The sequence below is a fragment of the Cyanistes caeruleus genome, chromosome 24 (assembly GCF_971803275.1).
Source record: "Cyanistes caeruleus chromosome 24, bCyaCae1.hap1.1, whole genome shotgun sequence".
Lineage (NCBI taxonomy): Eukaryota > Metazoa > Chordata > Aves > Passeriformes > Paridae > Cyanistes > Cyanistes caeruleus.
Genome location: NC_141724.1, coordinates 3,659,226 through 3,687,055, shown reverse-complemented (window position 1 = coordinate 3,687,055; position 27,830 = coordinate 3,659,226). Strand labels below are relative to the sequence as shown.

The following is a 27,830-nucleotide window of genomic DNA, read 5'->3' as shown; positions in this document are numbered from 1 at the left end:
CTGCTGATCCACCTCAGCCACCAGCCCAGGATCTCAGCTCATCCCTGCTGTTCCAGCCAAGTGTTCCTCAGAGCCCTGCAGGAGCACCAGGACTGCCCGCACGAGGGGATTTGTGAAGCAAAGCCTCCTCCATCCCATCTCAGCCGAGAAAGCTGTCACGGGGCCCCTGGTTCTGTTTTCTTGCTATTAAAAACGAGATTCACTTAATAAATTATAAAAAGAATTTATTATAAACAAAAGACAATTAGGAGATAAAAGAAATAAAGCAAAGGGTTTAAAACGGCCGGGTGCCCTGGCAGCTTGCCAGGAACACACCTGGTATCTTGGGAACACTCTTTTTATCCCCCACTGCTGTGAAGGTTTAATGCATATTCAAACTTTTTTCAAGAAGTATTTAGCATGTCCCCTCCCTGGTTCCACCTATTTAGAACATTTTTATTTTCTGCTGGTCAGCACTATTCTTGCTGATGAGCATTATTTTGGAGTTTGGTTTCCTTTCTTTTGCAAATGGTCACTTTTGATAACCATCTGGGCCTCTCATCCTTCCTTTTGAGGGCAGCTGGGCTTCATATCTTCTGCTGATAACAGTTTGGGCTCTATTGTTCTCCTGATAAGCAGCTTGGGCCCCAGTGTCCTTGCCCTCTGGGGTTTCCTTGCCTTGTACCTAGGAAATTCTTTTAAACTTAAGACTTGTTAGCAAGAAAAAAGTACATACATAGCTAAAAAGTATTTAATATATAATATTCATCTGCGAAAGCCAATATCACAATACAAATTTATAACACTGCTAATGCTGTAGTTATTGTTGTTTGTTTGCCTGGTTATACTAGTAAAGAACTGTTATTCCTATCCCCAGATCTCTGCCTGAAAGCCCCTTGATTTCAGAATTATAATAATTCGGAGGGAGGGGGTCTACATTCTTTCATTCTGTCAGGAAAATTATTCCACAAACACCAGAGGTTTGTGTTCAAAAAGGAGATGGAGGAGTCCTTTTACTTTATTCGAATAAAGGGAGAGGCCATGGGGCATTCCCCTGGGGTCTCTCAAATTTTTGGAGGGCGCAGCCTCCTTTTTATCCCAATTCCCGGCCGCTTGTCCCTTCTCCCTTTCCCCATAGGCTGAGGGACTTGAGAGGTACAGGCTTCCCGGAACGCCTGACACCTGGGGTACCTTCCCACCCCCAATGCATAATCCCTTCTTAACTTTTATGGAATTCATAGTGTTCTTTCAGTGCCACTTTGATCTTCTACTGGAATCCATCCCATTGTTTCTGTCGTCTCTCACTGATAGCTGCATCTTCTCAACTGACCCACAGCTTGTTTGTAAAGACAAGCTCATCATTCCTCTCAATTCCAAGGGAGGTTCCTGCCCTCCCTAGCAGACACCTCTCTTCTAAAACCGAGACAAACACATGCAGCAAAATTCTTGAACTAACTTTGCTAACTGCAAAGGTTTTTTTCATGATCGTTATTAAATAAATTAATTTCTGAGTGTGATGGGCATTGCACTCTGCCGGGGGCACGCGATGTTACACATGGATTCAGTGAAAGGCTTTGCAGCCTGAGAGGAGGCTGCGAGAGGCCGGCGGGGTGGGTACAGGTGTTGCAAGTCAGCGGGTGCTGGAGGCCGGTGCGTGCCTCGAGCGGCTCCCGGCGGCAGGCGCCAAACGGAGCCCGCACTGCGCCCCGCGGCGCTACCGGCACCAGCACCCGCCGCCGTTCGGCTCGGGGCGGCTCCCGCGCGGCCCCGCGCCCGCGCCCCGCCCGCGCCGCAGCCGGCGCCGCGCAGGGCGGACGGGGCGGGCCCGGGCCGGGAGGCGGTGGCTCCGCGCGGCCGAGGCGGCCGAGCCGCGCGTGCCCAGCCCGGCGGGCGCAGCGCAGGCGCCGGGGCCGCCGGCAGTGGCGGCCATGGAGCGGAAAGGTGAGCGCGGCGCGGCCTCCATCGCCCCGCGGGGCCCCCGCAGGGCCCGCCGCCCTTCACGCCTCTCTCTCCTTCTCTCCCTCAGTGCTGGCGCTGCAGGCCCGGAAGAAGCGGACCAAAGCCAAGAAGGACAAGGCCCAGAGGAAGTAAGTGCGGCCGCGGCTGTCTTCAGGCGGCATCTCCCGCCGGCTCCGCCGCCTCTTTGTTCCCCCTGGCCCTCCCCGCGGGGACGGGGCTGCTGGGCCTGGCGGCCCGGAGGGCGCTTGGGGTAGAGGGAGGTGTAAGCACCCGGGGCTGGGCAGGTTTTTAACTGGAGTTAACCGAGCGCACGGTTCGGGCGCAGACAGCGGCGGAGCCGGCGCAGCGCGTGGCCCGGGGCGGCCGTTTTGCAGCCCAGCTCTGGCCGACTCTCCTCGCCAGGTGCAGTCGCGGCTCCTTGGGCTGGACGGGGAATGGGAGGCTCTGCCTTCCCTGCTGCTCCCCGAAACCCAGCCATGGAGTTGCGGCGGTGCTCGGGGATGGAGCTCCGGGTGGTGGTCTGCCCTTGCCGGCTCCCCTCGGTCGCGGGCCGTAGCCCGGAGGGAGTGTCAGAACCCCCTCTCTGCGGTCCCCGGCGCACCTCAGCAACTCCCGGCTTAAGGAACCACTCTCTCCACTCTCTTTCCCCTTTTGACTCTCTTTCCCCTGAGATTTTTTTTTTTTTGCCTTAAATATTGCCGAAAGAATGCCGTGGTGTGTTGTTTACTTCGTTTTCTAACTTTTATGCTCTCGTGTGGCTTCTCTCCTACCGCAGAAATGTCACGAGTCTTTTTGTGTGGGGAACTTTTGGAGGCAGATATAAAAATTGGAAGAACTCGAGTAAATACTAAACAATGGCTTTCAGCAGGCTGTGCACTAAGGGCATGTGCTGCTCATGGATTCCTTTCTACAGAAAGGTGATGTAAATCCGAGAGCTGGTTCTGTATACTCCATAAACTGCTCCTTATTTCTCTAAAATCTCTGGCGACTCAGGATATTTTGTACTTGAAGGTGCCTAGGAACCAAAGATAGTTAGTAAAGCTTTGGGAGTGGGAGTTGGAGGGTTTTTCCTTTAGGCCTAGAGTAATGCTTTCTTGGTTGCTTCCTCACACACATCACAGGGATTTAAAATATTTTTTTCTTGTTGCCTCCAGCCAAGAGTCAGTGGTTTTGAGATGGGGCTTTTGAAGAGTGAGGAGCCTTAACCAAAGTATTTGGGAGACATGCATTATGGTTCCGTGCTATTCCATAGGTGTTCCTGGTATTTCTTGAAGGTAGCACTAGGACAATTTTTGAAATGCTCTCCTCCTTCTCTGATTTCTGTATGAATATACTATCTATTTCTATACATGTTACTTTTTTTTTCTTTTTCTAGCTGCAGACCAGCAATACTGACTCTGCCAACAGAGTCCACAGTGCAGCTGGGAAGGCTAATGGCTGTGTAGATTTTGAGGTTGCTGAATAATAACTTTCAGAACTGGCATGTTAAGAGGCTTTTTATGAATTTTTTTTAACCACATATTGAGGACAGGTTAAATGCAATGCTGGTTAGCTCTTGATTTTGCCTAACTTTGGTTAACTAACCTTGATTTGAGTGCAGAGCTGTGCTATTTGTCAAATGCTGTGTTTATATTCTTACACTGAATGCTTCAGCTCTTTTCTCTGGTGCCATAAGTTTACTGGGTTGTATCTCAAAAATTAAGGAAACTTGCATGTGCTTCATGCTGTGCAAGTAAATGAACTCAGTGTCAGCCTCTAAGTTTAGGTACAGTTCCACAATATTTATTCTATTTAAATACAAAGCTGCTCTAGTTAAATCTTCTAAAATAGGCTTAACTGGGTTGTTTCATGATTTTCCATAAAATCTATACTTGAAACCACATGTAATGTGCTTTTAATATCTAATGTTCCATGATAGTTTAGATCACACATGCAATTTTTTTCTGTAATTTTTTCTTTACATTTGCAGTAAAAAGCATGAAACAATGATTTTAAAAGGTTGAGTTTAGTATTTTGAATTATATAAAAATGCAGAGAATGTTCTGAAGGTATTTAAACCAATTCAAAATATCTTTAATATTAAAAATTATCTACACCTGCTTTAAGTTTACCTTTAAATCCAGTATAATTGAAAGCAGAACAAAAATGCCACTTGGTAAGGTTGAAAGAAACTGGAAAGTTACTTATTTTTTTCACATCCAGTAGTTAATATTGCTGTGTGTTTGGCTCAGATGAGACCAGTCTAAACTGATGATTTACAGAAACACCTTGTAAATACTAATTGTGGTTCTGGGTATAAGCTTTTTTAATTATGGTTCTGTGTATAAACTTATTTTATAGGAAATTAATACAAATTTTCTGCAAATTCAGGATGATTGTATTTCTTTCACTCCTTCCCATCTTAAAAAATTCATCTTCTGTCAGTGAAGTTGAGAATGTATTTATCCTAACACTCTTCTGTAGAAAGAGAGCAGGCAGAGCTTCTTGGAATTCTGAAGGTGAGATGCCTGTAATTTCTCAATCCCATAAAACTACTCCAAATGTTTTGGTAATTTGGGAAGATCCATTAAACCAGCTGTCTCAAATGTTTGCTCAGGAAGCTGCTACTTGCCAGGCCTGCTTGTTGGTTCCATTTCTGCCACCTGGGAGAATATCCTGGCTGTGTACCTTTTTTCAGATCCCATTTCTATGAAAACTGAGGAGCAGGGCAGGGACAGCTGAGTGCCCTGGAGGGACAAAATGCAAACTCAGAGCCAGGGAGATTCTGCGTTCTAATGTTGACTGTCATGAGTTGCTTTGTGGCCTTGTGTGAAGCATTGATTTAGATTTCTTAATTTCACTTGCTTTCCATCAAAAAGGCAAGAAATTTGAATTAAAATTGCTTTAATCTATTTTTAGAAAATGAGAGACCTTTTCCTTACTGTTAAGAATGTCAGGAGATCCACATGTCAGAAGCAGTTGCTAACAAAAGTTTAGTAGGTAGGTTCCTGCAGTTTGTGTTGCTGCCCAAAGGTAGCTTTTCCAAAAGTAGTCTGGGGAAGAACGTGATGTATTAATTTTACCATTTCTTGAGGTGTGAACGTCTTGGGTGCTAACAGTCAGTGAAATCCCGAAGGCACTCAAAAAACCTGTTTTTAAAAATGAGCCCATGGGCTTGAAAGCTTTTTTTCCTACCAGAGCTTTAGTAACTTCAGCTGTTAACTCTTCAGACCTGGTCAGGTAGTTCATTCAGGTAGTTGGTTTTGCCCAATTCTTCATTTTTGACCAGACTTTTACAGTTCTTTGAATCAGTTACTGTGTCTTTGGAGTTCATCATGGGTGGACAGATGTGCTGGATGTAATACTTGCCCTGATCCTTTGGAGGCTGGGGAAAATGGACAGTGCTTTCCTGGGAACACTTTTACTAGTTTTCCTTGTATTCTATGGAATTGCAGACGTAATTCTCTGTGTTCTGGTGTTTCATGAGCTGTCCTGGATGGGAATGTGCCAGCAGTTCAGCCTTTTACCCCAGTTCTGTGCTCTGCAGGTGTCCCTGCACAGGTGTGCTGGGAACTTTGTAATGCCTTGGTGCAGCAGGGTGGCCTCTGTTTAGGAAGCAGAGCAGGCTAACAGGAGATCTTCAGCTGGATTTTTCTGAAGACGCCAGGTGCTGTTTGGATGGGAATATTGCTTGATTAGCTCTTGTTCAGAAGTGATGCTGAAGCACGGCTTCTGTCTGTTTGCATCTGAAAGAGATTCATATTCATAGAATCACAAAGGTTGGAAAAGCCCTCCAAGATCATCACGTCCAACCTGTCACCACTCCCTACCTTGTCAACCAGACTAGGGCACTGAGTGCCACATCCAGGTGTTTCTTGAACATCTGGGATGGTGACTCCACCACTTTCCTGGGCAGCCCATTCCAATGTTTAACAACCCTTTCCATGGAGAAATTCCTCTGGAGAGTTCTTTCTTCATTTCATACTCTGTAAGACTGCACTATGTGAATAAAAGCCTAATACACAAGGAAGATCTAGTATTTACTTCAGAACTGTGCTTCTGTTTGAAAATATAAATTTGAGCTAAAATGCAAATATAGTTATATTTTACTGATGTCTCAGGCAATTTGTAATGGAATTGAGCACTTGTGACTGTTAGATCGTAACTGGTAGTAAAATACTGTTGCTTTTTTCTGTCTGTGTTTTATGTTGCAAGGCCTCAGAAGTGCAAACTGTTTTCTTTGTCTTAGGAGAAAATTACTCCTTTAGTTACTTCTGAGATTGAGCCAGAATTTAAAAACTAGTCTGAAACACCCATCCAGATTCAAAGCAGAAAAAACAGAAGCAGAGAAGAGACTGAAGAAAAATTTTTATATTACAGCTCATTTCTCTGAAATGAAAAATATGAGTGTGTTACATAGAATGAGGCTACAGGTCTCATAGGTGGTAGGTATTTTAGTGGCAGGCCCTAATGATAATACTGCTTCATCAAATTCAGCATCTTCCGTATTTTAGGAAAAGTTGGCATATTCATGTATAAAACCACTAGTTCTGTGCAAGGGGTGTTGACCTCATTGTGCTTCAAAGCAGAACATTTTATTACTGTAAGCATGAATATCTACAAAAGCAGTGGCAGCCATAAAGTATGTAGCTTGTTCTGGAAAATGTGCATGATCTGAATTTCTTTCTGCTAATTCTGCCTGCCCTGGTGACTTTAATTGTTTCTTACAGGCTTTACTGAGTGGGAGATATTTTTCACAGGACTTTCAATAGATCCTCTGTCTCCCTCTACTCCTGCAGGGAAGCAGTGGCAAAGCTAAGTTAGTAGTTTTGCTTTCTCCCCATTTCTTCCCAAATGCCTGCGATATTCATTATTTTCAAGAATCTGTTGTATCATTACCTGAAAATTTCTGGCAAGACTCTTGATGTGCAGTAAAGTCTCACTTCATCCTCCTCTCTAAAATTGCTATGAAGAGAGACACAGTTGGTAGTTTTTCCATCTGTGTAGTCTGGGGAGCAGAAAATTCTTAGTTTCCAGTTTGTTTTTGTATTGTATCAGTTTTGTCTTTGAGGAACCTTGGAGTTCTGATAGCTCTCTCAGGTTCTTCCTCAATTTTTTCGTAGCTTTGCCTGGGATCAGGATTCTGGGTTATGTTTTCCTCACTTATCTTTTGTAAGTATTTTGAACTTAAGTTTGAGTCAGAATGCATTGCCCTCATAATTTTTTCGTTCAGATACAGAAGTGATTATCAGACCATGACAGGACGCAACTGAAATCTGCTGGTTTCCATGGAAGTCCCTCAGTTTGTGATAGCTGAAATAGAAGACAGTTCTACAAACAGCTTGTTAAGGGCTTGTGTGGGGGATGGGAAGGAAGAAACTTGATTGCCTGTTATTTGTGTTTTAATACCTTTCCTATGTGAAAGCCAGTACTTATCTTCAAACTGAGCTCCCACAGATCTGCTAATCAAAAGTATGTCTTGGTGCCTGTGTGTGCTGTTATTTAAAAACTAAATGTTTGATCATCTCCAGTCTTCTGAATTCTTGACAGTGGTATTCCTGTAGCTCTGGGATGAGCACACGATAGCAGCAAGTATTGTGGATCTGCCCTACTGGCAGAAAACACCAGTTATGTATTCAGAAAAACAGGAATGCAACAGTGAATGAGTTGCAGTAATGACAAAATAACATTGATTGTACATTCACAAATCCCCCACCATCAATAATTTAGAATTTCCCCCAAAATAGCTGGAATTTCTCAAGCAAAAAGGCTGGCTGCATACAAGCAGGAAAGTGCTTTCATCATTTTAGACCTGAGTTTATCCCGAAAGTTGTGTGTAGTCAGTTACCATATTCATTGAGCGTGAGGTTTGCCAGCAGATCTGTGTGTGAGCACTCATTCTCACTAGATATGCCTTAACATGATCTGGAAATTGCAGGCACACTAAGAAATAGTAATGAGATGCAGCCTGCAAACGTTCTTCTTTAAAGAGACATTGTCTCCACACACAGATGTGGAAGTAGGAAAGGGATTTTAAATCCTGGCTTTTCACCATATGGAAGATCCATATGGACCTTCTTAAATGAAAAGACAGAATCCTTAAGTGAGATCTTGCTGTATTTGGTGTAGAGCCCAGCAAATCATTGGCTGGATGGTTAAGGTGGAAAGAAGTCACAGGGTGTGTTTGCAGTGCCTTTATCTGGTGCTTACAGTAGGAGCTGGGTTCGTCATTCCTCTTGTGTTCACTGAATTGAGTTCTGCTTGTGGGCTTTTTATGTGATTTGAGCTCTCTAATAAGGGGTGACACTGCATATAAAAACTGTCGTAGGCGACTTAAAATTAGGAAAGCATTTCCCTTCAGTTTCCTGCAGATGGGCGTCATCTTAGCAAATATCAAGGGAGAGGCAGACACAGAGAGAGGAGTGACGAGAGTATCTTTTTTTTTATTAGTATATATTTAAAGATGATGGGTGTGACAAAAGTGATTTGGCCTAAATGTTGCTTTCCTTGCTTGAGGGTGGAAGGAGTCTGCTTTTGTATCTATTCAAGGCAAATAGGCAGCATGGATAGTATTTCTGCTGTTTCAGGGACAAGGAAGAATCTTCTCTGTTCAAAACAGAGTTTTGAAGTTACTCCTAATGTTCTTGAATAGGAGAACCAAACATCTCATTTAAAGTGGTTTGGTTTTGGTTGTTTTTTTTTTTTTTTTAACGTAAGTTATTGAAGCAGAGAGAACGTGTCCGGAGTTTGATGGTGAAGTTGAGTGTGGAGACTTGGCTGGAGTGTGTCTGGTAATTTATAGAGGGCACCCTTCCTTCTCTGCAAACCTGTTAGAACCCACATTGTGTGGGTGAGATTTCTTAATCATTTTTTACCTTACTTTTAGTGTGTGGACCAGATAAGTGGCTCCACTAAAAACTGGCAAGAGAATTCCATGGTGTTTTTCCAAATTGCTCTAAAACTTTCTGTAAGGAACAAGTGAGTGACTCGAATCTTAGCTCCTGCAAACAGCTCTTCACCATTCTTACTGTGCATTGCAGGGGTTGGGTGATATCTTCAGTGAACATGGAGCAAAATCTTGTCTACAGTGGAAATTTTTGAATGTTTTTAGCTCCTTTTCTAATATGAAGAGGTTTGGCTCTGCTAAACTATTAAAAGCATATTCAGACTTCTGTGAGCTTTTAAGGTGAAAGTATTTTAGACATAAAACTGGATTAAGACAATTCTTTAGGCCTCTTGTTTTAAAAGAGCAGGGGCGGCTTCAGTGTCTTTCACTAATAAAGTCTCCCCCAGGAGAGAAATCTCTAAATTGTTACTTGCTGTGTCATATTGTTGCTGACTTGTTTCCCCTATCACTTACATAAACCAGCAGCATAAACAGGCACAGGAAATGACTGGGAATTGCACATTGTTGGAAGATGATGTTAAGTACCTGCTGCTGTGAAAAATACTCAGTTCAACTTTGTAAAGAGGATTTGACTCCTCCTGCTTGTTTTGTCATTTTAAGCACAAAGGATAAGTTTTTCTTGTAACTCTGGAAGGGGAGGTGTGGAATTACTTCAGAAAATTTGTTTTTCCTTTGAACGCCTTTTCCCTGCTGTGTGATTGTGCTGGAATTCCTCTATCAAAAGGGTTGCTCTGTTGATAATTACCATGATCCTTGTCTTCATCCCAGCTTTGAATCCACTGGGCTACTGAATAGGCAAATAAAACCGGCTGGTTCAGGAAGATGAAACAAAGTATCTGTCTGAAATTCTAATTTCATTAGAGGGAAGAAGAGACATGTAGACATCAAGAGGAGGGGAGGAATCTTTATGCTCACCCCCCTGACATAACTGAATTTTCAGGAAGATCAGCTGAGAGCAAGCCCCAGCCTTGCTGCACGGCCCTTCACCTGCAATGCAGTGCTGGGCAGCTGCAGCTGGGTGCTGGAGGCAAATCCCTCTTCTCCTTCACTCTTGCACAAAGCTTTGCTGCATTTGAGGAGAACCAGCCCCTCTGCCTGCTGCTGATGTCCCCCTCCTTCCCCAGCACTGTGGTGTCGGATTTTTGATGGCTTTTTCGAAAACTATTGGGCTGTCTTTGGGAATATCTTTATCCATGGGAGGCCGTGCTTCTTGCAGGTAGGTTCCCCTCTCTAATTTTGTCTCGTGAATTTGCAGTTCTTCAGGGAATAAGGACTTTTGTGAGGGTCTCTCTAGATGTGGATTCACACTAATTCCGTAGAAGACTTAGCATTTTGCTTTAGCTTTGCTATTCCACGTTGTTTTTCTTAAGTAAAATATCGTTATGTAGCTGTAGAGAGACCCTGCAGATCCAGTTCATTCTGATGATTAATTAGCACAATGAGAGAGCAAAAGGAAAAGGTGATCACGGTGTTCTTCTGTAGATCAGAGGTGGCTATAAAAAGTACCCTAGAACACTTGCTTTTTAATGTGCAAACAATCATTTAGTATAGAATTTTTACATACTTTATCTGTATTTTGCAATTTTGACAACAGCTGTTTCAGCTGTCATCTCTAAATACTAGATATGGATTTTTCTGATGTATTTAACAGCCTTTTGTGCCTTTTAGAGTACTGTCTTTGTGAGCAAAGCAGACAGATAAGATTTGTGCTGGCGTATATATATATAATTTGTTTAGGTATTAATACATATTCTGCCCTGATTAATTCTCTCTTAGTCTCTATCTTCAGCTGACATGGTCATTTCAGGGGAAGAACAGGGTGGTGTGTAATGAAACATTTCACAGGAGGGCAAAGGAATAGATTTTGGAGGTGATTTCATAAAGGAAGTAGCACTGTAGAGATGTATGTGACCTGAATTTGGCTTTCTTACATGAATGGGTATCATAGACTCTAATGTGGAAGTGAAATGCTTTTGGATCCCCATGAAAGACTCAGCTGAAGACTCCAGGGTGTGTCATGTATGAGACTGCCAGCAGCAGGATTTGTCAGCCCCTTAGGAGGGACACAGAAAGCTTCCAGAACAGGCTCTAGTGCTTCCAGTAACTTCTTAATGCATGGAATTGCTGTTATTGAGAAGCTCTGGTACTGCAGAATGGTGTGATGTGTCTGTCTGCATCACTGCCACTTAAGGGGAATTTTCTTTTGAGTCCTTTTTAATCCCTTACATCCTGTGCAGTTAAAAAAGTGAAAATCCTGAAACAACACCGAGGAGAATTAGTCTTTACTACTCTCGCTGTGTGTGAGGTTCCTGGCTTAAAATCTTTCTGTCCAGTTCCTGTTTTCTTTACCCCATCTATAAGATTTATTGTCTATGAACATCTAATCTTCTCTTCAACCATCCTGTCTATGGCCAATTCTTGCCTTTCCTGTCTTCTCTTAGTTTGGGGATAATGTGTGACTTTTTTTGCATCTCAGTTGTCCCCAAAGGAATGCAGGAATTTTAAAGAAGCTTTTTGACCTCTGAGACTTTCTGCATCCCCTCCTGCAGGTTTCCTTTTTCCTACCCCTGACTTATAATTAAGTGACTAAAAAGTCTAAATACTAAATATCCAGGGCTGGACCAAGCTGCAGGGTTGTTAGCAAAAGTCTCATTAGCTTGGCAGTCTTTGGTTTATGGTTTGAGACCACAGAGCTGCTCCTAAATTTAAAAAATCAGCAGGACTTACTGACAACAGACTGGAAGTAAATGTCTGGTGATGGGGTTGTGCCTGGAATGACCTTTGTAGCTCTTCCTTGCTTAAATGAACTTGAGCTGTGGATTTTTAAGTAGCTGCAAATTTAGTCATCATCAGATTGGAATGCAAGATTTCTCCCTTTTTATGATGTTTAAGATGGTTGTAGTTTGAATGTGTTAGTAGTGCATTTAATGTGTGCAGTTTCAGCAGAGTGCATGTATAGTAGGTCAGTGCTGAACATTTATTCTACTGTATAACTATTCCAGATGAAAATACTACATCTTTCCTGTGGATTAAGATGAGTTAGTATGGCATTGATAGGATGTGCAGGACTCCAGCTCAGAACTAAGTTGTAAAAACTGCATCTGAGGGTCTGCCTATGTTTCTGGCATAGCCACTGGGTGGGCAGTTCCTTCTTCTTGCAGGAAAATGAGCTGAATTTGAAAGAGGGCGCTGGAAGATACTGGTGTTATCTGCTACTTCCCTGCAACAATAGTTTCAATACAAGAAACTTCAGCTAATTCAGAACTCTGTAAAGAATGTTATCTTGTGCTTGTGTGTCACTGCCGTAATGAAGTTTACTGCCCACTTCTTTGGACAACTCCAGCTTTTTTTAATATCATGCGTCTGAGGAAAGAAAACTTAATGTTGATGTCTTGCAGTACTTTGCCCTTAAATTCTGCCAAAGCAAATGGTCCGTAGGCATTGTTTTCATTATAAATGTTTGCTTTGAACAGAAGGATCTTGAATCTTTGTAGGCATTTAATTGTTCCCTGTAATGCTTAGTAAAGTAAATCAATTACCTGATTTTGGTATTAGCCTTTCATGAGCTGTTTGACTGTGATCAGTGTGATGCCATGAAGGAGCTGAGATATGGGAGATGTTTTATTTGGAGAGCACAGCCTGAGTGCCTGAGAGCACGGAGATGGCCTTTGCTGACATGGCCTTCACAAGAGTTCAGAGTAGCACGTTTGGTGGAAAGTTAAAAACATAAAATGAACACTTTTATTTATGAATGTGGGAGTGAAAAACCTTCACCACCTTACTGCCTCATTCCAATCCCTCTGCAGTCGCAAGCTCTCTGGGGAGTTTACTGAACATCAGCTCTGTGTTGTCCCATTCTGCGTAGTTCAGACAACTGTAATAAACTTTGGATCTTGAGTGAAGAGATGAACTAAAAATGCAGTCTACTCCTTGAAAGCAGGAGAAATAAATGTCAAGATTAGGGGCTTTAGTGTTCTAAAGTGTTAGAAGCAGAAGGACTGTTAAGGATGAGGACTGTTAAGTATATTAAGTTCATTTGACCTTGAACATGAAAGGAACAAAGGGCCACAACTTCTAAAACACTGGTTAACTATTTTTTTTTCAAAAAGAGTGTAAAAACTAGCTGATGTTAGTCTTTAAAATAAGATTATTCAATATTTGAATTTTCAAGTTTTACCTAACATAACAAATATAAATCAGCTTTAGAGAAAGGAAGAGAAGGGGTTCAGAGGCTAATATTTTGGTGGGATCACTAAAATTTAAATCTATCTTCTCTGGACTTTTCTTGGTTCCACTATGAAAGTGGATCTAGGTCATTAATGTGCATTTCTCACTAGTATACAAAAAATTATTTCTGTCCACTTTTAGCTTAGGAATAAAAGCACTGGCATGCAAATAGCTTTTCTGGAGGCTGAATATTGCATCTCCTCCATCCTCAGCAGTCCCTCATGTGCTGCAGAAGCTGCAGACTTGAGAATGTGAGAGATGTGCAGCGTTCTGGGTGTGAGACACATGTGGTGTGTTCTGTGTGTGAGACTTGTGGTGTGTTCTGGGTGTGACACGTGTTCTGGGTGTGAGACATGCAGTGCATTCTCGGTGTGTGAGACACATGCAGTGTGTTCTGCGTGTGAGACTTGTGGTGTGTTCTGGGCATGACATGTTCTGGGTGTGAGACACATGCGGTGTGTTCTGCGTGTGAGACTTGTGGTGTGGTCTGGGTGTGAGACATGCAGTGCATTCTCGGTGTGTGAGACATGTGCGGTGTGTTGTGGGTGTGACACATGCAGTGTGTTCTGTGTGTGAGACTTGTGGTGTGTTCTGGGTGTGACACGTGTTCTGGGTGTGAGACATGCAGTGCATTCTCGGTGTGTGAGACATGTGCGGTGTGTTGTGGGTGTGACACATGCAGTGTGTTCTGGGTGAGTGTGTGACGTGTGTGTGTAAGACACGTGCGGTGTGCTCTGTGTGTGAGACATGCGGTGTGGTCTCTTTCAGACCTGACACCCAGCACCGGGGCCCTGCTGCTCATTCCGAGAATGATCTTCCAGAGCAGGAGGAGGAAATCCTGGGATCGGATGATGATGAGCAAGAGGATCCAAATGATTACTGTAAAGGTGAGCACTTGCCTGTTTAATATGCAGGATTTTCAGTGCAATCAAGGAATCCCCTCCATTTCTCATTTGCTGTAGAGAATAAAAATAGACTCCCTCTTACATTAAGAGTTTTGTTTAAGTTTTGAAACTGCATTTTTCAAGCCAACATGAAATGGAGAAGGTGGTCTCCAAGTTTCCCTGTGTTACCAGTCAAGATTTGAGTTGCAGAGTTCAATGCATAAGTTTAAAGCTGTTAACTTTTCCTCTGTGCCAGAGGGCTTTCAATATTGATAAAAGCAAGTAGCCATTCAGTTCTTTTTTGATTTCATTGTAAAAGGAACATTTTCAAATCCTTTTCGTATTTTTTTTTGAAGATCAGATCATTACCTTGATATCCGTTCTTCAGAAAAATGGTTCTGCAAATAGCCTTCCCCTGTTTATCTGAGCAGAAACAAAATATAGAGCAAATGAAAACACCAAATCACAGTTTCTTCTTTCTGTTCTGCTTTCTGCCGGTTCCATCTTTGGCTTTTCATGTTTTTGCTTCTGTAATGGAATCCCCCTGTATGATCAGTAGCTTGAGAGATGAAGAATGCAGAGGAAACTTTCCTGTTTTCAGTGGCAAGAGTGCCTTTCAGTCAGGAAAACTGGAAGGAAAAGAGTTGGGTTCTTGGGTGCAGTACCTGTTTCACATTCTGGGGTCAGAGCATGCAAAAGCAATGCTGATATTTTGCTGGAAGATTCTGTTACCATCAAGCCTGTATTTTCCAAAGGTGGTCAGCCTAGTGTCAGGTGTTTTCACTGAGGAAATATTTTGTAGTGCTGCAGTGATTGTGATGCTTGTTCCCCACACCTGTTCTCTGGTTGTTGTGTTTTTCCAGGGGGTTACCACCTTGTGAAAATAGGCGATCTCTTCAATGGACGTTACCATGTGATTCGGAAGCTTGGATGGGGCCACTTCTCCACCGTGTGGCTGGCGTGGGACATCCAGTAAGCACTCCTGCTCCAGCTGGTGTTCCTGCCAGGAATGCACAGACCTGAGCAGAAAAACATCCTCTTACTTTCAGATAAAAACACAAAGCATTAGCTGTCTACATTGTAGCACAGGAGTTTCTTCTGATATTGTGCATGCAAGTGTGTGGGAGGGACTTAACAGGACAAACCGTATCTGTGGGAAGAGTTGTGTTCAGTCTATAGTCCTGACCTATTGTTTCATGTTTTGAGAAATAACTAATACGAATCTTTTGTTAAAAGACTCAAATACAGTCTTTGAGTGTTTAAACCTTATTCTTCTGTGATGCATGAAATAAATTTTCTTGCATGGAAAAGACTTAGGATAGTCCTGGAGAGCAAATTCTTTGTATGAGCATTAACAGTTCCTAATTTACTTGCTATGTGTGCACAGAGGAAGGAGATTTGTGGCAATGAAGGTGGTGAAGAGTGCAGAGCACTACACAGAAACAGCACTGGATGAAATCAAGTTGCTGAAATCGGTGAGTGCCTGAGTTGGGCTCAATTATATTGTACTCTTTTTTTTCTATTTTGGGGAGTTTACATTCGTCACGTGCTTGATATTTCCAGATTATCAAGAATTTGTGTAGGATGTAAACAGTGCAGTGGATCTGACATCAAAATAACCTCTTTCTCTGCAGGTCCGCAACAGTGATCCAAATGATCCAAGCAAAGAGAGAGTTGTTCAGTTATTAGATGACTTCAAGATTTCAGGAGTGAATGGTTCTCGTATCCTTTTGTGGAATAAAAGCCAAGAATTGCAGAAAGATGGGAGTTGCTTGGGCAGCTGCCCTGCTTTGGCAAGCAATGCCCAGGCATCCCTTTCCCTGCCCAAGAAAACCTGCTGTAGAAGGATCTGCCTCCGAACTGCCTGCTGAGCTCAGATCCAGAGTGATGATTCAGTCTGGTGTAATTTGTGTCAGCACTGCTTGGTTGTGCTTTTAATGTTCTGCCACCAATTTGTGAATCAGGACTAAGTGGCTGTGTCAGAGGTACCTTTGAGGTAGGAGAGCCCATCTATCTCAACCTCTCAATTTTGCAAGCAGCCTGTTAACAACCTGTTATTTCAGTCAAGCAGGTACAGCATGTTAAAATCAGTAGCTGAAAATAGTGAATGAGCCATCTATAACTTGAAAATAAGCTTGGTTTCTAATTTATCTAAGCTTACTTTGTAATTTATCAGCATTGTTAGGATGTTTGGAGTGTATTGCTTTGACAGGGGCCTGTAGTTCTGGGAACAGTCTTCTCACAGCAGTGGTTTGTAGCAAGTGGTAATAATGGATCCTCAGAATTGCAAAGTTGGACTTTTGTGCATTGTTTTCACTTTGAGATAAGTTAAATTTTATTTCAGTGAGAATTGCTGGGCTGCTTGAGAAAATTGAGCTGTAGATTATAGAGTAGACCCATAATGCATTTTCTCTAGCTTTTTTTCTGAGTAAATGTTGATTTGAGCTTATATTTCTTCCAGTCTTGTGAAATCTGTGCTTTCTGCCAATGTAGATGAAAAGCAGCTTAATAAACTCATGAAAGTTTGGCTTCTAAAACAAAGACACTGTACTGAATATGTCACTGGAGTGACTGTAACTGTTGAGATCTTAGAGCTAAAAAGCAGATCATATAAATATAATTGAAAACCAGGTTTGTCAAAAGTTTGTTTCGCTAGTACAGAGGCAAAGGAGGGCAAAGAAAGTGACTTTATTGTTCTGAAGATTACTTACGAAATGGAAATTTTATTATCTTTTCAAGCAATGCTGGTACAGAGAGATCTGGCATCGAGTTTTGCCTGGGGCAGAAGTGTAGGCTGTTCCAAAACATACAGTAAATACTAATGTATATTTGTGCAGCTGGCTTCCACTCTAAGCAGGAGATTGCTACTGCTGCTGTGGGACCTTTGTTCAGCTCTATCCCTCTGTATTTTATTTTATTTTAGATAATGGCACTGTTGTGTAGGATAGGATGATGCTGTTGAGGAAGGCAGCATTTCCAAGCTGTGAGGGTTCTTTAAAATAAAGTGCCCAAATGGTGGGGATTCCCTTTAATCCTTATTCCTGGGAATTTGGAGCTCCTTGGCTCTGGATGTCTGGGTTTTTCCTTGATTCAGTTCCAGATATCTGTATGGTGTTTGAAGTTCTGGGGCATCATCTCCTGAAGTGGATCATCAAATCAAATTATCAGGGTCTTCCACTCCCTTGTGTCAAAAAAATCATCAAACAGGTAAGTTTCAGTTCTGACTGACTCTTCCCCTTGACCCAGTTAAAACTCTTGCATTGATCTTTATCAGATCTGAGGAAACAAAAGCTAAAAATCCGTGGTATCTCCTTCATGCAACAAAATATTCTTGGGTTAGAACTTCCTTTCTATACTGCAAGCCCCCTCTGCAGTTGTTTTCTGACACTTAAACCATGATGGTTTTTGCATTTAGCCTCTTCTTACCTCAATCATTCCTTATAAGTAAGGTATTTTTTTAAAGCTGTCACAGTAGCACGGTGCTTAATGATGGAAAGAGCAGGAGAAGCTGGTTCTCCCTATTGGGTGGCTGCCTAAGAAGAAACACCTTTCTACATGGGAGGTGCAGGGGAGGAAGAAACTGTGATTTTATTGTAGAATATTAAAATTAGATTTTCACCTGTGATAAGTTAAGTAATGAGGGCAAATTGAGTATTTTTAAATAGTAGCTAAAATGTGCATGCAAATCTCTTTTTTTGTGGAACTGGGTAGTAACCACTGATCACGAGCTCTAACCTGGAGTATTCTCAAACCCTTTTCAGGCTCACTGGCCATCCTAGGCACTTTTGCATTTTCACTTTGCTCTCAATTAGATTGTCTGATGGTTGACTTCCTTCTCTCTTGCCTGCAGGTTCTTCAGGGTCTGGATTACTTGCATACAAAATGTCGAATCATCCACACAGATATAAAGCCTGAGAACATCCTGCTGTGTGTGAATGACCAGTACATTCGCAGGCTGGCTGCAGAAGCAACAGAGTGGCAGAGATCTGGAGCCCCTCCACCATCTGGCTCTGCAGGTGATTTATTTTTTTTTTCCCCTGAAAATTTACGATGTTTCTGCCATATATGCCCAAATCATCACTAAAGAAAACTTCCTGAGTACAGTGGAACAATAATGTAAGTTACCTTTGTAAATTGGGAAATTAGTCATAAATTGTGACTCAGATGATGGGGACGGCAGTTTGTGTGAGAAAACAAGAGGGAGGATAAATGCACACTGGAGCTTTTAACAACAGCTAATCTGGCACTGGTAAAGTCAGTCTTATGTAGCACAATGCTGATGCACTCAATATAGAACTGGTGTAAAAATGTGGCAAAATTCTCACATTTCCTTCAAAAGTTTATAACCTTTCATTGCTTGATGCTGGAAATGCATTTTATGAGAGTTGCAACAAGATGAGTTACCTGTTGTCAGTTTGCAGAAGTCTGAAAAATTGTAAAGAAACAGCTTCCTTGACATGCAAACGTCCCTAAAGATCTGAGGGCAAATTTTCTTGTATTCCTCCTCAGAATATCCATCTGTAGATGTGTGTACTCTTCAAAAACCAGTGTGTATTGGAAGGCACTGTCAGTCCTAATCTTACAACAGCTAATATTGAGCTGAACTCATCACAGCATATCCCAGCTTAAGGAAGCTTCCTGAAGTTTGGTATTTTAATGCGTTAATTTTCATTTTCATTTGGGTATGATGCATAATACATGCAGTAAATGAAGCTACGTGACAGGAAGTTTAAGTCTTTGATATCAGTCAAGCAAGTCTCCTTGTCTGAAACTTGAATTATGCATTTGCTCATTTAATGTTTTTATCATTTTTTTTATTGTTGCATTTTTGTAGAGAAATGAGCCTTCAAAATCACATTGCTGATATTATTAAAGTGTTATCAAAGCACATAGGAAAAATGTACCTTAACATCAGAATGCAGTTGCAGTTTTGGAGTAGAGCCATTCTGATTTACTTATCTTCCTTTCTCTTTCAGTGAGCACTGCACCACAGCCAAAACCAGTAAGTGTAATAGCTTTCATCTGTAAGTATGCATCTACTGATGGTATCTCCTGCATTGTTTCATAGTTCAGTCAGCATTAAGAGAAAGTAATCTCATGTCAAAAAAGTGTGATTTGTGTTTGGCATAGGCATCAGGTTCCAATGCTGTTTTGGACTTGTAAATGGTATTAGGTCATTAATTGTCAGAATAAGGAGTTCTTGTGGTGGTCTCAAGGTCTATTGGGAAAGTGACTGTTATCTGGAGTCAGAGATCTCCCTCACTAGGAGAATAATGCAGGTTTTTCAGGTCAGGGCAAAAATGCATCGATAGGAGCCATAGACAAGTGGTTCAAAACCCAGAATAGCTACTTTTTATCCAAGAGAGGAGCTGTCTCCAGCATTTTCATCACAGACTATTTCCTCAGTTCTAGGATAAATTAAACCTTGGTGCATTTTAAATTTATTGAAGTATAAAATGTTAAGTCGAATTTCTCTGCTTGCTTCTGTGTAGGCTGACAAAATGTCAAAGAATAAGAAAAAGAAGTTGAAAAAGAAGCAGAAAAGACAGGCTGAGTTGTTGGAGAAGCGAATGCAAGAGATAGAAGAAATGGAGAAGGAAGCAAACCCTGGACAGACAGAGCCTGAAGAGAAGGAAGAACCTCAAACACCTCTGGAAATGATCATAAAAGTCAGTCCACCAGAGGAAAATGTCAGCAAAAAGCCAGGTATGGACCTTAAGCATTTCCAGCATGGCATGGACAGTGTTGTCCATTTATTCATGGGTGTGAGGAGGGGGAGTACCTTTAGCAGAGGTGGCTAAAGGTGTTTGCACCTTTAGGTGGGTTCTGTCCTTCTGATGAGACTGGAAAATCTCCTGTTACAAACTGAGCTAATGTCTGTCTTCAGTTACGTTTAGAGTACTCCCTACCTCTCAGGATGCCCTTGAACATCTTCCAGCTATTTATTAAGTCATATTCTGCTACATTCTCATTTTCCCCTCTTGCAGCAGAAGCCTTTGGACAGGAGCAATCAAATCTCATGGAAAGCAGCGTGGAAAAACATGCATCGGAAATCAACTGCAATGGAGTGATCCCAATGACGGACTTGACAGACTCTGTGAATGAAGGGTCTGTACAACTTGAGGACGACCTCCACAATGCCAATGACTGTGGCAATCACCCTCACACACAGAAGACTGAGAACTTGCATGACTGTAATTACAGCCAGCACAACAGTGACTCAGAGAACAGGCCTCAAGAAGCTATGTTGGACTCGTTTGTGCCCTTGGCCTCAGAGGATTCCATGGTGTGCCAGCCCACATCCAACCAAGAGCAGGTGTTCAGTGAGCAGGGAATCAACAGTTTTCAGGAAAGCATCAGGACAGAGATCCATTCAGAGGATGAGAATGAGAATAACAGCCCGACAGACAACAAAGGTATAAGAGGAACCTTGTAAGAAAAGGGCTTCTTGATGTGGGAGATTTTTTTACAACACTTCATCATATGAATAGAAATGTGCATTTTGTAGGCACAGAACCTAGATGTAGAACCACCTGTTTGAGAGTTTTCCTGCCAGGAGTAATTAACCTGACAATCATACTCCAAGATGTTTGCTGTTTGTAGGTGCCTGTTGTAGTTGTGCCTCAGTTTTGACTTTGGCATGCATAAATATTCCTACTGCTTAAAAACACCTTGTTTTCAGTGGAGGAACATTTCCTCCTTTGAATCAGGTGTTGCTTATGTGATTTTCATTAAGCCTTCAGATTGTCATTTGCTGTTAAATGAAGGGATAGGTATGTTCAGTGTGTTCTGACAGTTTGGTTCTTAATATGGAGCAAAGGTAGCTTTTCTCTATTACTCAAGATGTGTAAATGTTTTCCCAGAAAATGCAGCCTGAAACAAAGTTTAAACAAAGTGCACTGAAACAGTGCAGGGAAATAAAACCAACTTCTTTAATGCTTTTATTTGAACATGATATTCTTCAGAGTGGAAAAACTGTGTCATGTAGGCTTAGGAGAAAATAAGATTAAATAGTGTACAGCAATTTAAAGACATTTCAGCTTGTGTATATGTTAAAAATACAAAGTGGTAAAACTCCATTTTTGCATCTTTGTTTCCATGCCAGGTGATATATATATCTGCTTGGAGAAGGAGGGTAAAACTACAATTTGTACTTTCTGAAAGGAAGTATTCTAGCATTTTCTTGCCCAAATACCACTAGGGGAGTTATATGCATGAAAAGTAACAAGAGAAATTTAGATTTTGAAACTTGAACTGCACTTTGCTGGATGCCTCTGCTAGGTTACTGATATCTTTTGCTTCTCACAGCCCTCTCACAAATTTACAGCTTCAAACTCTCCCAAATTTTAGGTTTAGAAGTACAGCTGGATGTCAGTTAGTGACTTAACACTTTTTTTCTCCATCATGTCATTCAATTTTCCCAATATATCCTTTAACTTCTGTAATTGTGTTGCAGCAGTGAGTGACAGGTATGTCAGAAAGATGCTGTAACATGGGGGACTCTTCCTTCAAAGATTTAGGAAGGCTTAAGGGGGAATGTGAGGTTTGTTTTGTTTCTGTCAATGCCCTTATTTCAATGGGGCTTTTTTAAAATATAGACAGGATGTGCAAAAAATGCTGGGAAATAGTCACTGCTGCATATGCTCATTTATCCTTCTGCTTAATTACACCAGTTGGGTCTTAATGATGTTGTTGATAGTACAGAGTGATGCTCATTTTTATACCCAAGCATCAGGGAGGGAACAGTTCTGATCCATCAGAAAAACTTCCTGGCTGGGGAGAGGTTGATAGGATTTGGGTGACAGATGGTGACACTGCCTATGTAGCTTTAATAGCTGTTGTACACGTTGCCTCTAGGAAAATCAGCTGCTGGGAATTTCCTTCTTAATCCTCTTGAGCCCAAGAATGCAGATAAGCTCAAAGTGAAGATAGCTGACCTAGGAAACGCTTGCTGGGTGGTAAGTTTAGTCTTTTCACATTGACTTTTTAAAGCTGCAGATTCAGTCAGTTTGCCAAGATGGAAAATAATCTGTAAAACAGATCCTTAGACCTGGCTGTGAAAGCAGTGACAGTTTGAAACTATGACAGGGAGAAAAGATGGGGAAGCAGAGACAAAAAGAAAAGAATGCTTCTCTAAACACAAGATTTCAGTCCATGCTTTGGGTGTCTCTCTAGCATTTGATTACTTCTTATAGGGCTGTGAGCCATATCACGTACAGAATGTAGAAATCTGCTCATGTGAAACGGCTGAAGGAGTTTCTTACTCTCCTGGAGAGCTTCAAAGTTGCAAACAATTGCTCTGATGGGCTGGTTCTGTAGCTTGTCAGACCATTTCAGTGCATTCACAAGCACATGAAAGAGACTCGCACAATAAAACTTGCAAGTTTTATTCTTTGATGATTGTGCTATGCTGCTTTCAAATGTTTGAAATTTCAAATAGAAGAAATATATCTTTTTACTTGGCTTCTAAAATGGCAAATTACTTCAGATCTGTTGGGAGAGATGAGTCTCAACTCAGAATTTCAGTCAGGCTTGCAGTGCCTGGTAATTTCTGACATTGGTGTTGCTTATCGGCTTTAAGCTGGACCATCACCTGTCTACCAGGACTGGGCAGGAGATAATGCAGAGTCTTCCTTTATTCTGTTTTTGTGGCTTGCTTTCCTCTAAGTTGCTGGACTGTTTCACTTGAGTAGGAGTATCTCATGTAGAGCATGTAAACACTTACAGGAATATAAAGAAATAGTTAATGAGACTGTAACATGCAGCTGAAATGTAATGGTAATGAGCTTTGATCTACTCTGGCCTTCCAGGTTGTTGATTCTCCTCTTCTAAGCAGTCTTGAGCTGTTTAGTAAAACATTTCTTCTCTTTAGCACAAACATTTCACTGAAGACATCCAGACAAGGCAGTACCGGTCCCTGGAGGTGTTGATAGGGTCAGGGTACAACACCCCTGCTGACATCTGGAGCACAGCCTGCATGGTGAGTTTTGCCAGCTGGGGATGTTCCTCCTCAGTGCTCTGCCCTCTGAGCTGCTGAGGGACTGGCAAAAGTCCCTTACAAGTGTTCAACTTCCAGACTTGCTGAATAATAGGTTTCCACACCAGAGTTGTTTTTTTAATTTTCTTCTCCACATGTGGCTTTCTTTTTGAAAGTTTTGTTGTCCAGCATCAACAGATTTCAAATATGATTCTACTTTGCCACGTGCTTTCTGGAAAAACAGGACAACTAGGCAATTCTGAACACAATGTCTTTTGATATTAAAAAAAAGTTTTTCTGCTGCATCTACCACTATTTCACATGTATCTTCAGTATAGTTTCTAATTTTAATCATCCTCTGCAGGTTTGGAATCGATGTTTAGTCTGAGTAGTGCTGAGATGAGGCTGAAGCTGTTCTTGTAACAGCTGGCAAATATAGAATATTACAATGAAAAAAAAATCAGTCAAGCCAGTTACTGCATGTGTCTCCACTCTGTGTCTTCTACAAATCAAAGCTTGGGTTTTGTAATTTAAGCTTGGAAAATAGACATTTTTGCTGTCTCGGAAAACAAGTTGGGATTTTGATGAATGTGGTAAAAGAAAATGCAGTAGGGTCATGTTTTCTCTGCAGAGCATGTGGCCAGAATTACACAGTGTGCCTGATCTAACTGCTTGGCACCAGCAGTTCATAAAGAAAACTGAGAATACAAAAGGTCAGGGGTAGTGTTCTGAGTACAAGTGAATACATAAGGGGTGAATGTGTTACAGAATTTAGGAGTGGTGAGTTGAAATGAGTGCAGATGTTGGTGTTTTCATCTCTACAGACAGATGTTCAGAGATTAACTGGAAAACATGGGAAAATTGGGGAGAGGGAAGAATACTAAAAAACCTTTAACAAAACAAACTAAAAATAACCAACCCCAGAAACTATAGTTTGGACAGGGTGCTATTTTGCAAAACTCTGAAAAGGGAAAACTAAGCATGTGAAATACCTTAACTTTGTGGTTAACTGGTGGTCCTGCACCCAAAATTCATCCCAGGTGTGCCTATGATGTTTTTAATGCAGTTTTTAAAGCGTTGCAAAGTCACTGTACATTTTAGGCTGTAATGGAGTATTTAAGATTATAGCTGTTTACTGTAGTTTTGCAGGTTATTCTTTCCCACTATTTTGCTTCTGTCCCACAGAGATTTGCAGAGTCAACCTGCAGCACATCTTAAAGTGTTTTGAAGTGATTTAATGTGCTCATTTCTTTTTGTTTAGGCCTTTGAGTTGGCAACAGGGGACTATCTGTTTGAGCCTCACTCTGGGGAGGATTACTCACGAGATGAAGGTCTGTTTGTCTCTTTTTGAAGTGGGACTTAAATGGTTGCCTCTTCAAAATGAGCCTTGTCTTAAAAATCAGCAGTGCAAAAGCTCCTTGCAAAAAGATTATTTATCCAAATCAGCAGCAACTGTGCTCAAGCAGCTGCAGTAAAACACTGGGCAACGAAGTTCATGCTCTTGTTCTGGTGTTTTGCATTCCTCTTGCTGCTGGATTCTCTACCTTGTGTCTCAAACTGATTGTGCCTCGAATTCTCCTATTTGTTTTCCCCTTGCCCTTTGTTGCATAGTGTAATCTGATTTCAGGTGGGTCTCCAAGGTAATTTTTAATTTTTAATGTCTTTATCCTTGTATCCCAGAGCATGAAACTAGCATAGAGAGGCTTTGTGTGGATGAAGCTCATTGTCTTTGTTTGTTTTTTTTTATTTTTCACATGCAGATCATATTGCATTGATCATAGAACTTCTGGGGAAAATACCTCGCAAGCTTATTTTGGCAGGAAAATATTCCAAGGAGTTTTTCACCAAGAAAGGTAAAAGGAAACAAAGCAAGTATCACTTTATCCCTTCATCCCTTGCCCCAAATACACAGGAGTGTCTTGGTGGAAATGCCAGTTAGAAATAGATGCCAGCAAAGATGGCATCTTTAAGTATTTCCTTTGTTTTTTTGAATGCTTTATCAGTAAAACTGCAGCTGAATGTAAGGCATTCTTATCTTACTCCTAAAAGCATCCTACATCCTAGTGCTCAGCATCTTGGTGTAGATGAAATGCAGCAGGTAGAAAAACAGTACCTTAAATGTTTTGTCAAACTTGATGTGGTTTTATTTAGCTGATTTATGTCAACTAGAGGGTGGAACTCGCTTTTGAAGGCTTTTCTAGACAGCTTGACTCCTTTTCTGGCACCTTAAATAGTGCCTGGCATCATAAGCCATGTTGCTCAGAGCACAGAACATTGTCCTGAAGTCCTCAGTACCCCAGAAATGTATTGAGTCAAAAAATTAGGTTTTGACTCAATTTAATAATTTTTTTTATAAAAACAAGCCCTTCTTTATTAGTAGTGTATTGCTTTCTCAAACAGTGCCCCATGCATTGCATGTATTCCAGAGTCAGTGGCACAGTTCATCTGTCATCTCAAGCAACATAATTAGTGATTTAATGAAGTTAACATTTGCTGATAGGGGATCTGAAATAGCAGGAGGTAGAAAAAAGAACCCTTTGAGGATGTACATTTCTATAACCGGCTTCTAAAGCAGATAGAAAAGGGAGTTCAATCTAATTGACTTCTCCCTTCAGCATGCCCCAGCACTTTGTATTCCCTATGCCCTAGATATTAGAAAAATCTGAGTTCACTCTGTCATGTTTAGCTGTTCAGCCAATTTTATTGAGCTGCTCTGTTCCCACGTCTTCCACTTAACCCATTTGTCTTGGGTTTTCAGGTGATCTGAAGCACATCACCAAACTGAAGCCCTGGGGCCTTTTTGAAGTGTTGGTGGAAAAATACGAGTGGTCCCAAGATGAGGCAGCTGCATTCACAGACTTCTTACTCCCCATGCTGGAGCTGATCCCAGAGAAACGAGCTACAGCAGCAGAGTGTCTCAGGCATCCCTGGCTTAACTCCTAGAAGCTTCCAAGCAATGCTACAACGTTATACTCTGGTTTACAGCATAGCCTACACACCCAGCTGCCCTTTTCCAGATCCATTTTCCTCCTTGTTCACTTTCAGTGTGGAGTTCTTCCTTCAAGGCTTCCAAGATTTTAGATAAATCTAACCTGTTCTGCTGAGTTTGTTTGTGTGACTTAATGGGGACTCTCCTCAGCCAATGGGCATCATCTGTGTTTTTGCCTTGATTGGGCTTCACCAAAGACTAATTGACTGGAATAAGAGATTTTTTTCCTCAGTCTCCTCACTGTTAGGCACTGTGTGTGACAAATTTGAGCTCACCTGTGCTCACATATCTCCCTTAGCTAAATTCCAACTCTCCTTCCCGTGAAGATCTCATTGACTCAGGAGTCAATTTTTCCACTGTTGATCCAGTAGCTACTGATGGGGTGAGAAGTTACAGTTGGCATCAAGGTGGTGCCAGATCCTTGTTAGAGCAACAACCTTGAAATATTCCATCACTCTCTAGGTGTCTATTGTATTCTTTGCTTTCCAGTCACAAACTTTTATTTAGCTCTAGCTGCTTCTGAAAGAGCTTTTTTAACCTAGGTTTTAGTATCTTTTATTTCTTCCTCCAAAGTGCCCTGTCCATTTATTTTTTCTCCTTCCCTGCACCCTTGATAGTTAGAATAGTTTCTGAACTGGGTGATGTTTTCTACTTCAATGCCTGTGACTAAAAGGTGACAAGCAAAATAAGCAAAAGCTGGAACTGACTCAATGTATAACCCTCAGCAAACAGATGGGTGCACCCTCAGCCTGCAGCGAGAGCCTTGTTGCAGGCAACTCTTAACATTATAGTGAGCCATAAGTTTTTGGGGTTTTTTATCCCTTACTGGCACTTTTTTGCCTTGCTTGAGGTGGTATTCATGAGAGATTGGCTTTTGCTGATGCAGTCTGCTCTGACTTTTCATTTTTGACCATTCATTTTTTTATTCCAAGGGAAGGGTTGCAATGCCTGTATCACAGCCATGCTGCGGCCCTGGACATTGAAGATCAACACTTGAAGTTGCAGTAAAAAGATTTCTTTTAATTTGTTTCAGGTGCAGGCCTTCAGAAATAACTTCCCAGTATGGGATTGCCTTTTATTTTCTGGGCCATTAGCACTAGAAGAGAGCTAGCAGAAATGGAAGAGAACTGACTTTTCCACATAGATACTGGATTAGAAGCTTTTTCTAGAGTTATCCCAAGTAAAAAGTACTCTATGGGGTTTCTATGTAAACTTCTCAGAGGGGGTTTGGTCATAATGGGTTAATTTTAATTAAAAATTAAATCACTGTGGCATTTGATAGTTCTGTGATGGCTTCTTCTAGACTAGCCCATCCTCTTACAGATTCAGTGCATCCCACTCTAAGCAAGATTTGGCAGCATTGAGACTTCAGAGTCACTTCCTTACTCTGGACCAAACAGGCCTTTGGATTTGTGGTGGCTTGCAGAGGATAGAAGTTGCTGGAGACCATGCAGATTATCCAAGACAATTTCCATTGCCAAAGCTGCCAAGACCACTGTTAAGTGTCTGTGTGTGTGTGTTTGGGAATTGTGGTTCGTGAGGATTATTCACTCACAAACCAGGTCATCCACTTGAACAGTTTCTCCAGTTCAGAGCCTGATTTGGCTTATTTATGCAAATCATGCTGCATGTTCCTTTAGTGGTAGATCAGGTTCTCTATGCATATAATAAAGGCAGGTAACATACCAAAAAATGTTTTAAACTGCTGAGTTAACCCTTTCTTTTGTTTTTGTTTTCCTTTCATCTGGCATTTTCCAGTTGTGGGTCACTTCTGTATCTGTTACAGGAGGGCTGCAGACAGTAATGGATTCCAACTGACTGTGAAGGTACATTGGCAGGGCAAACAACTCCTGTGGTCTTGAAAGCTCTCCCAGTCCTGCCTATTTGAGACTGGCTGGTGAAGGAACATTTCCCAGAAGGAGCCTGCAC

At 41.7% G+C, this 27,830-nt stretch overlaps 1 protein-coding gene across 4 annotated transcripts; it reads left to right on the top strand.

The window, feature by feature from the left end:
* The first annotated feature begins 1,811 nt into the window (after positions 1-1,811).
* Positions 1,812-26,016, top strand: SRPK1 (SRSF protein kinase 1). Of its 4 annotated transcripts, none has more exons than XM_086862176.1 (16): positions 1,812-1,920; positions 2,006-2,066; positions 13,820-13,938; positions 14,799-14,907; positions 15,323-15,410; positions 15,570-15,657; positions 17,036-17,142; positions 17,786-17,951; positions 18,912-18,937; positions 19,428-19,641; positions 19,926-20,351; positions 21,793-21,893; positions 22,808-22,915; positions 24,174-24,243; positions 24,673-24,765; positions 25,671-26,016. In XM_086862176.1, exons 1-16 carry the CDS (start codon positions 1,908-1,910, stop codon positions 25,853-25,855), a joined length of 1,974 nt encoding a protein of 657 aa, XP_086718302.1. In that variant the 5' UTR covers positions 1,812-1,907; the 3' UTR covers positions 25,856-26,016. The 4 variants fall into 4 exon arrangements, with proteins under 4 accessions (XP_086718302.1, XP_086718301.1, XP_086718304.1 ...); XM_086862175.1 differs by having other exon boundaries at positions 19,923-20,351; XM_086862178.1 differs by lacking the exons at positions 1,812-1,920; positions 2,006-2,066 and adding an exon at positions 8,138-10,040.
* The last annotated feature ends 1,814 nt before the right edge of the window (positions 26,017-27,830 follow it).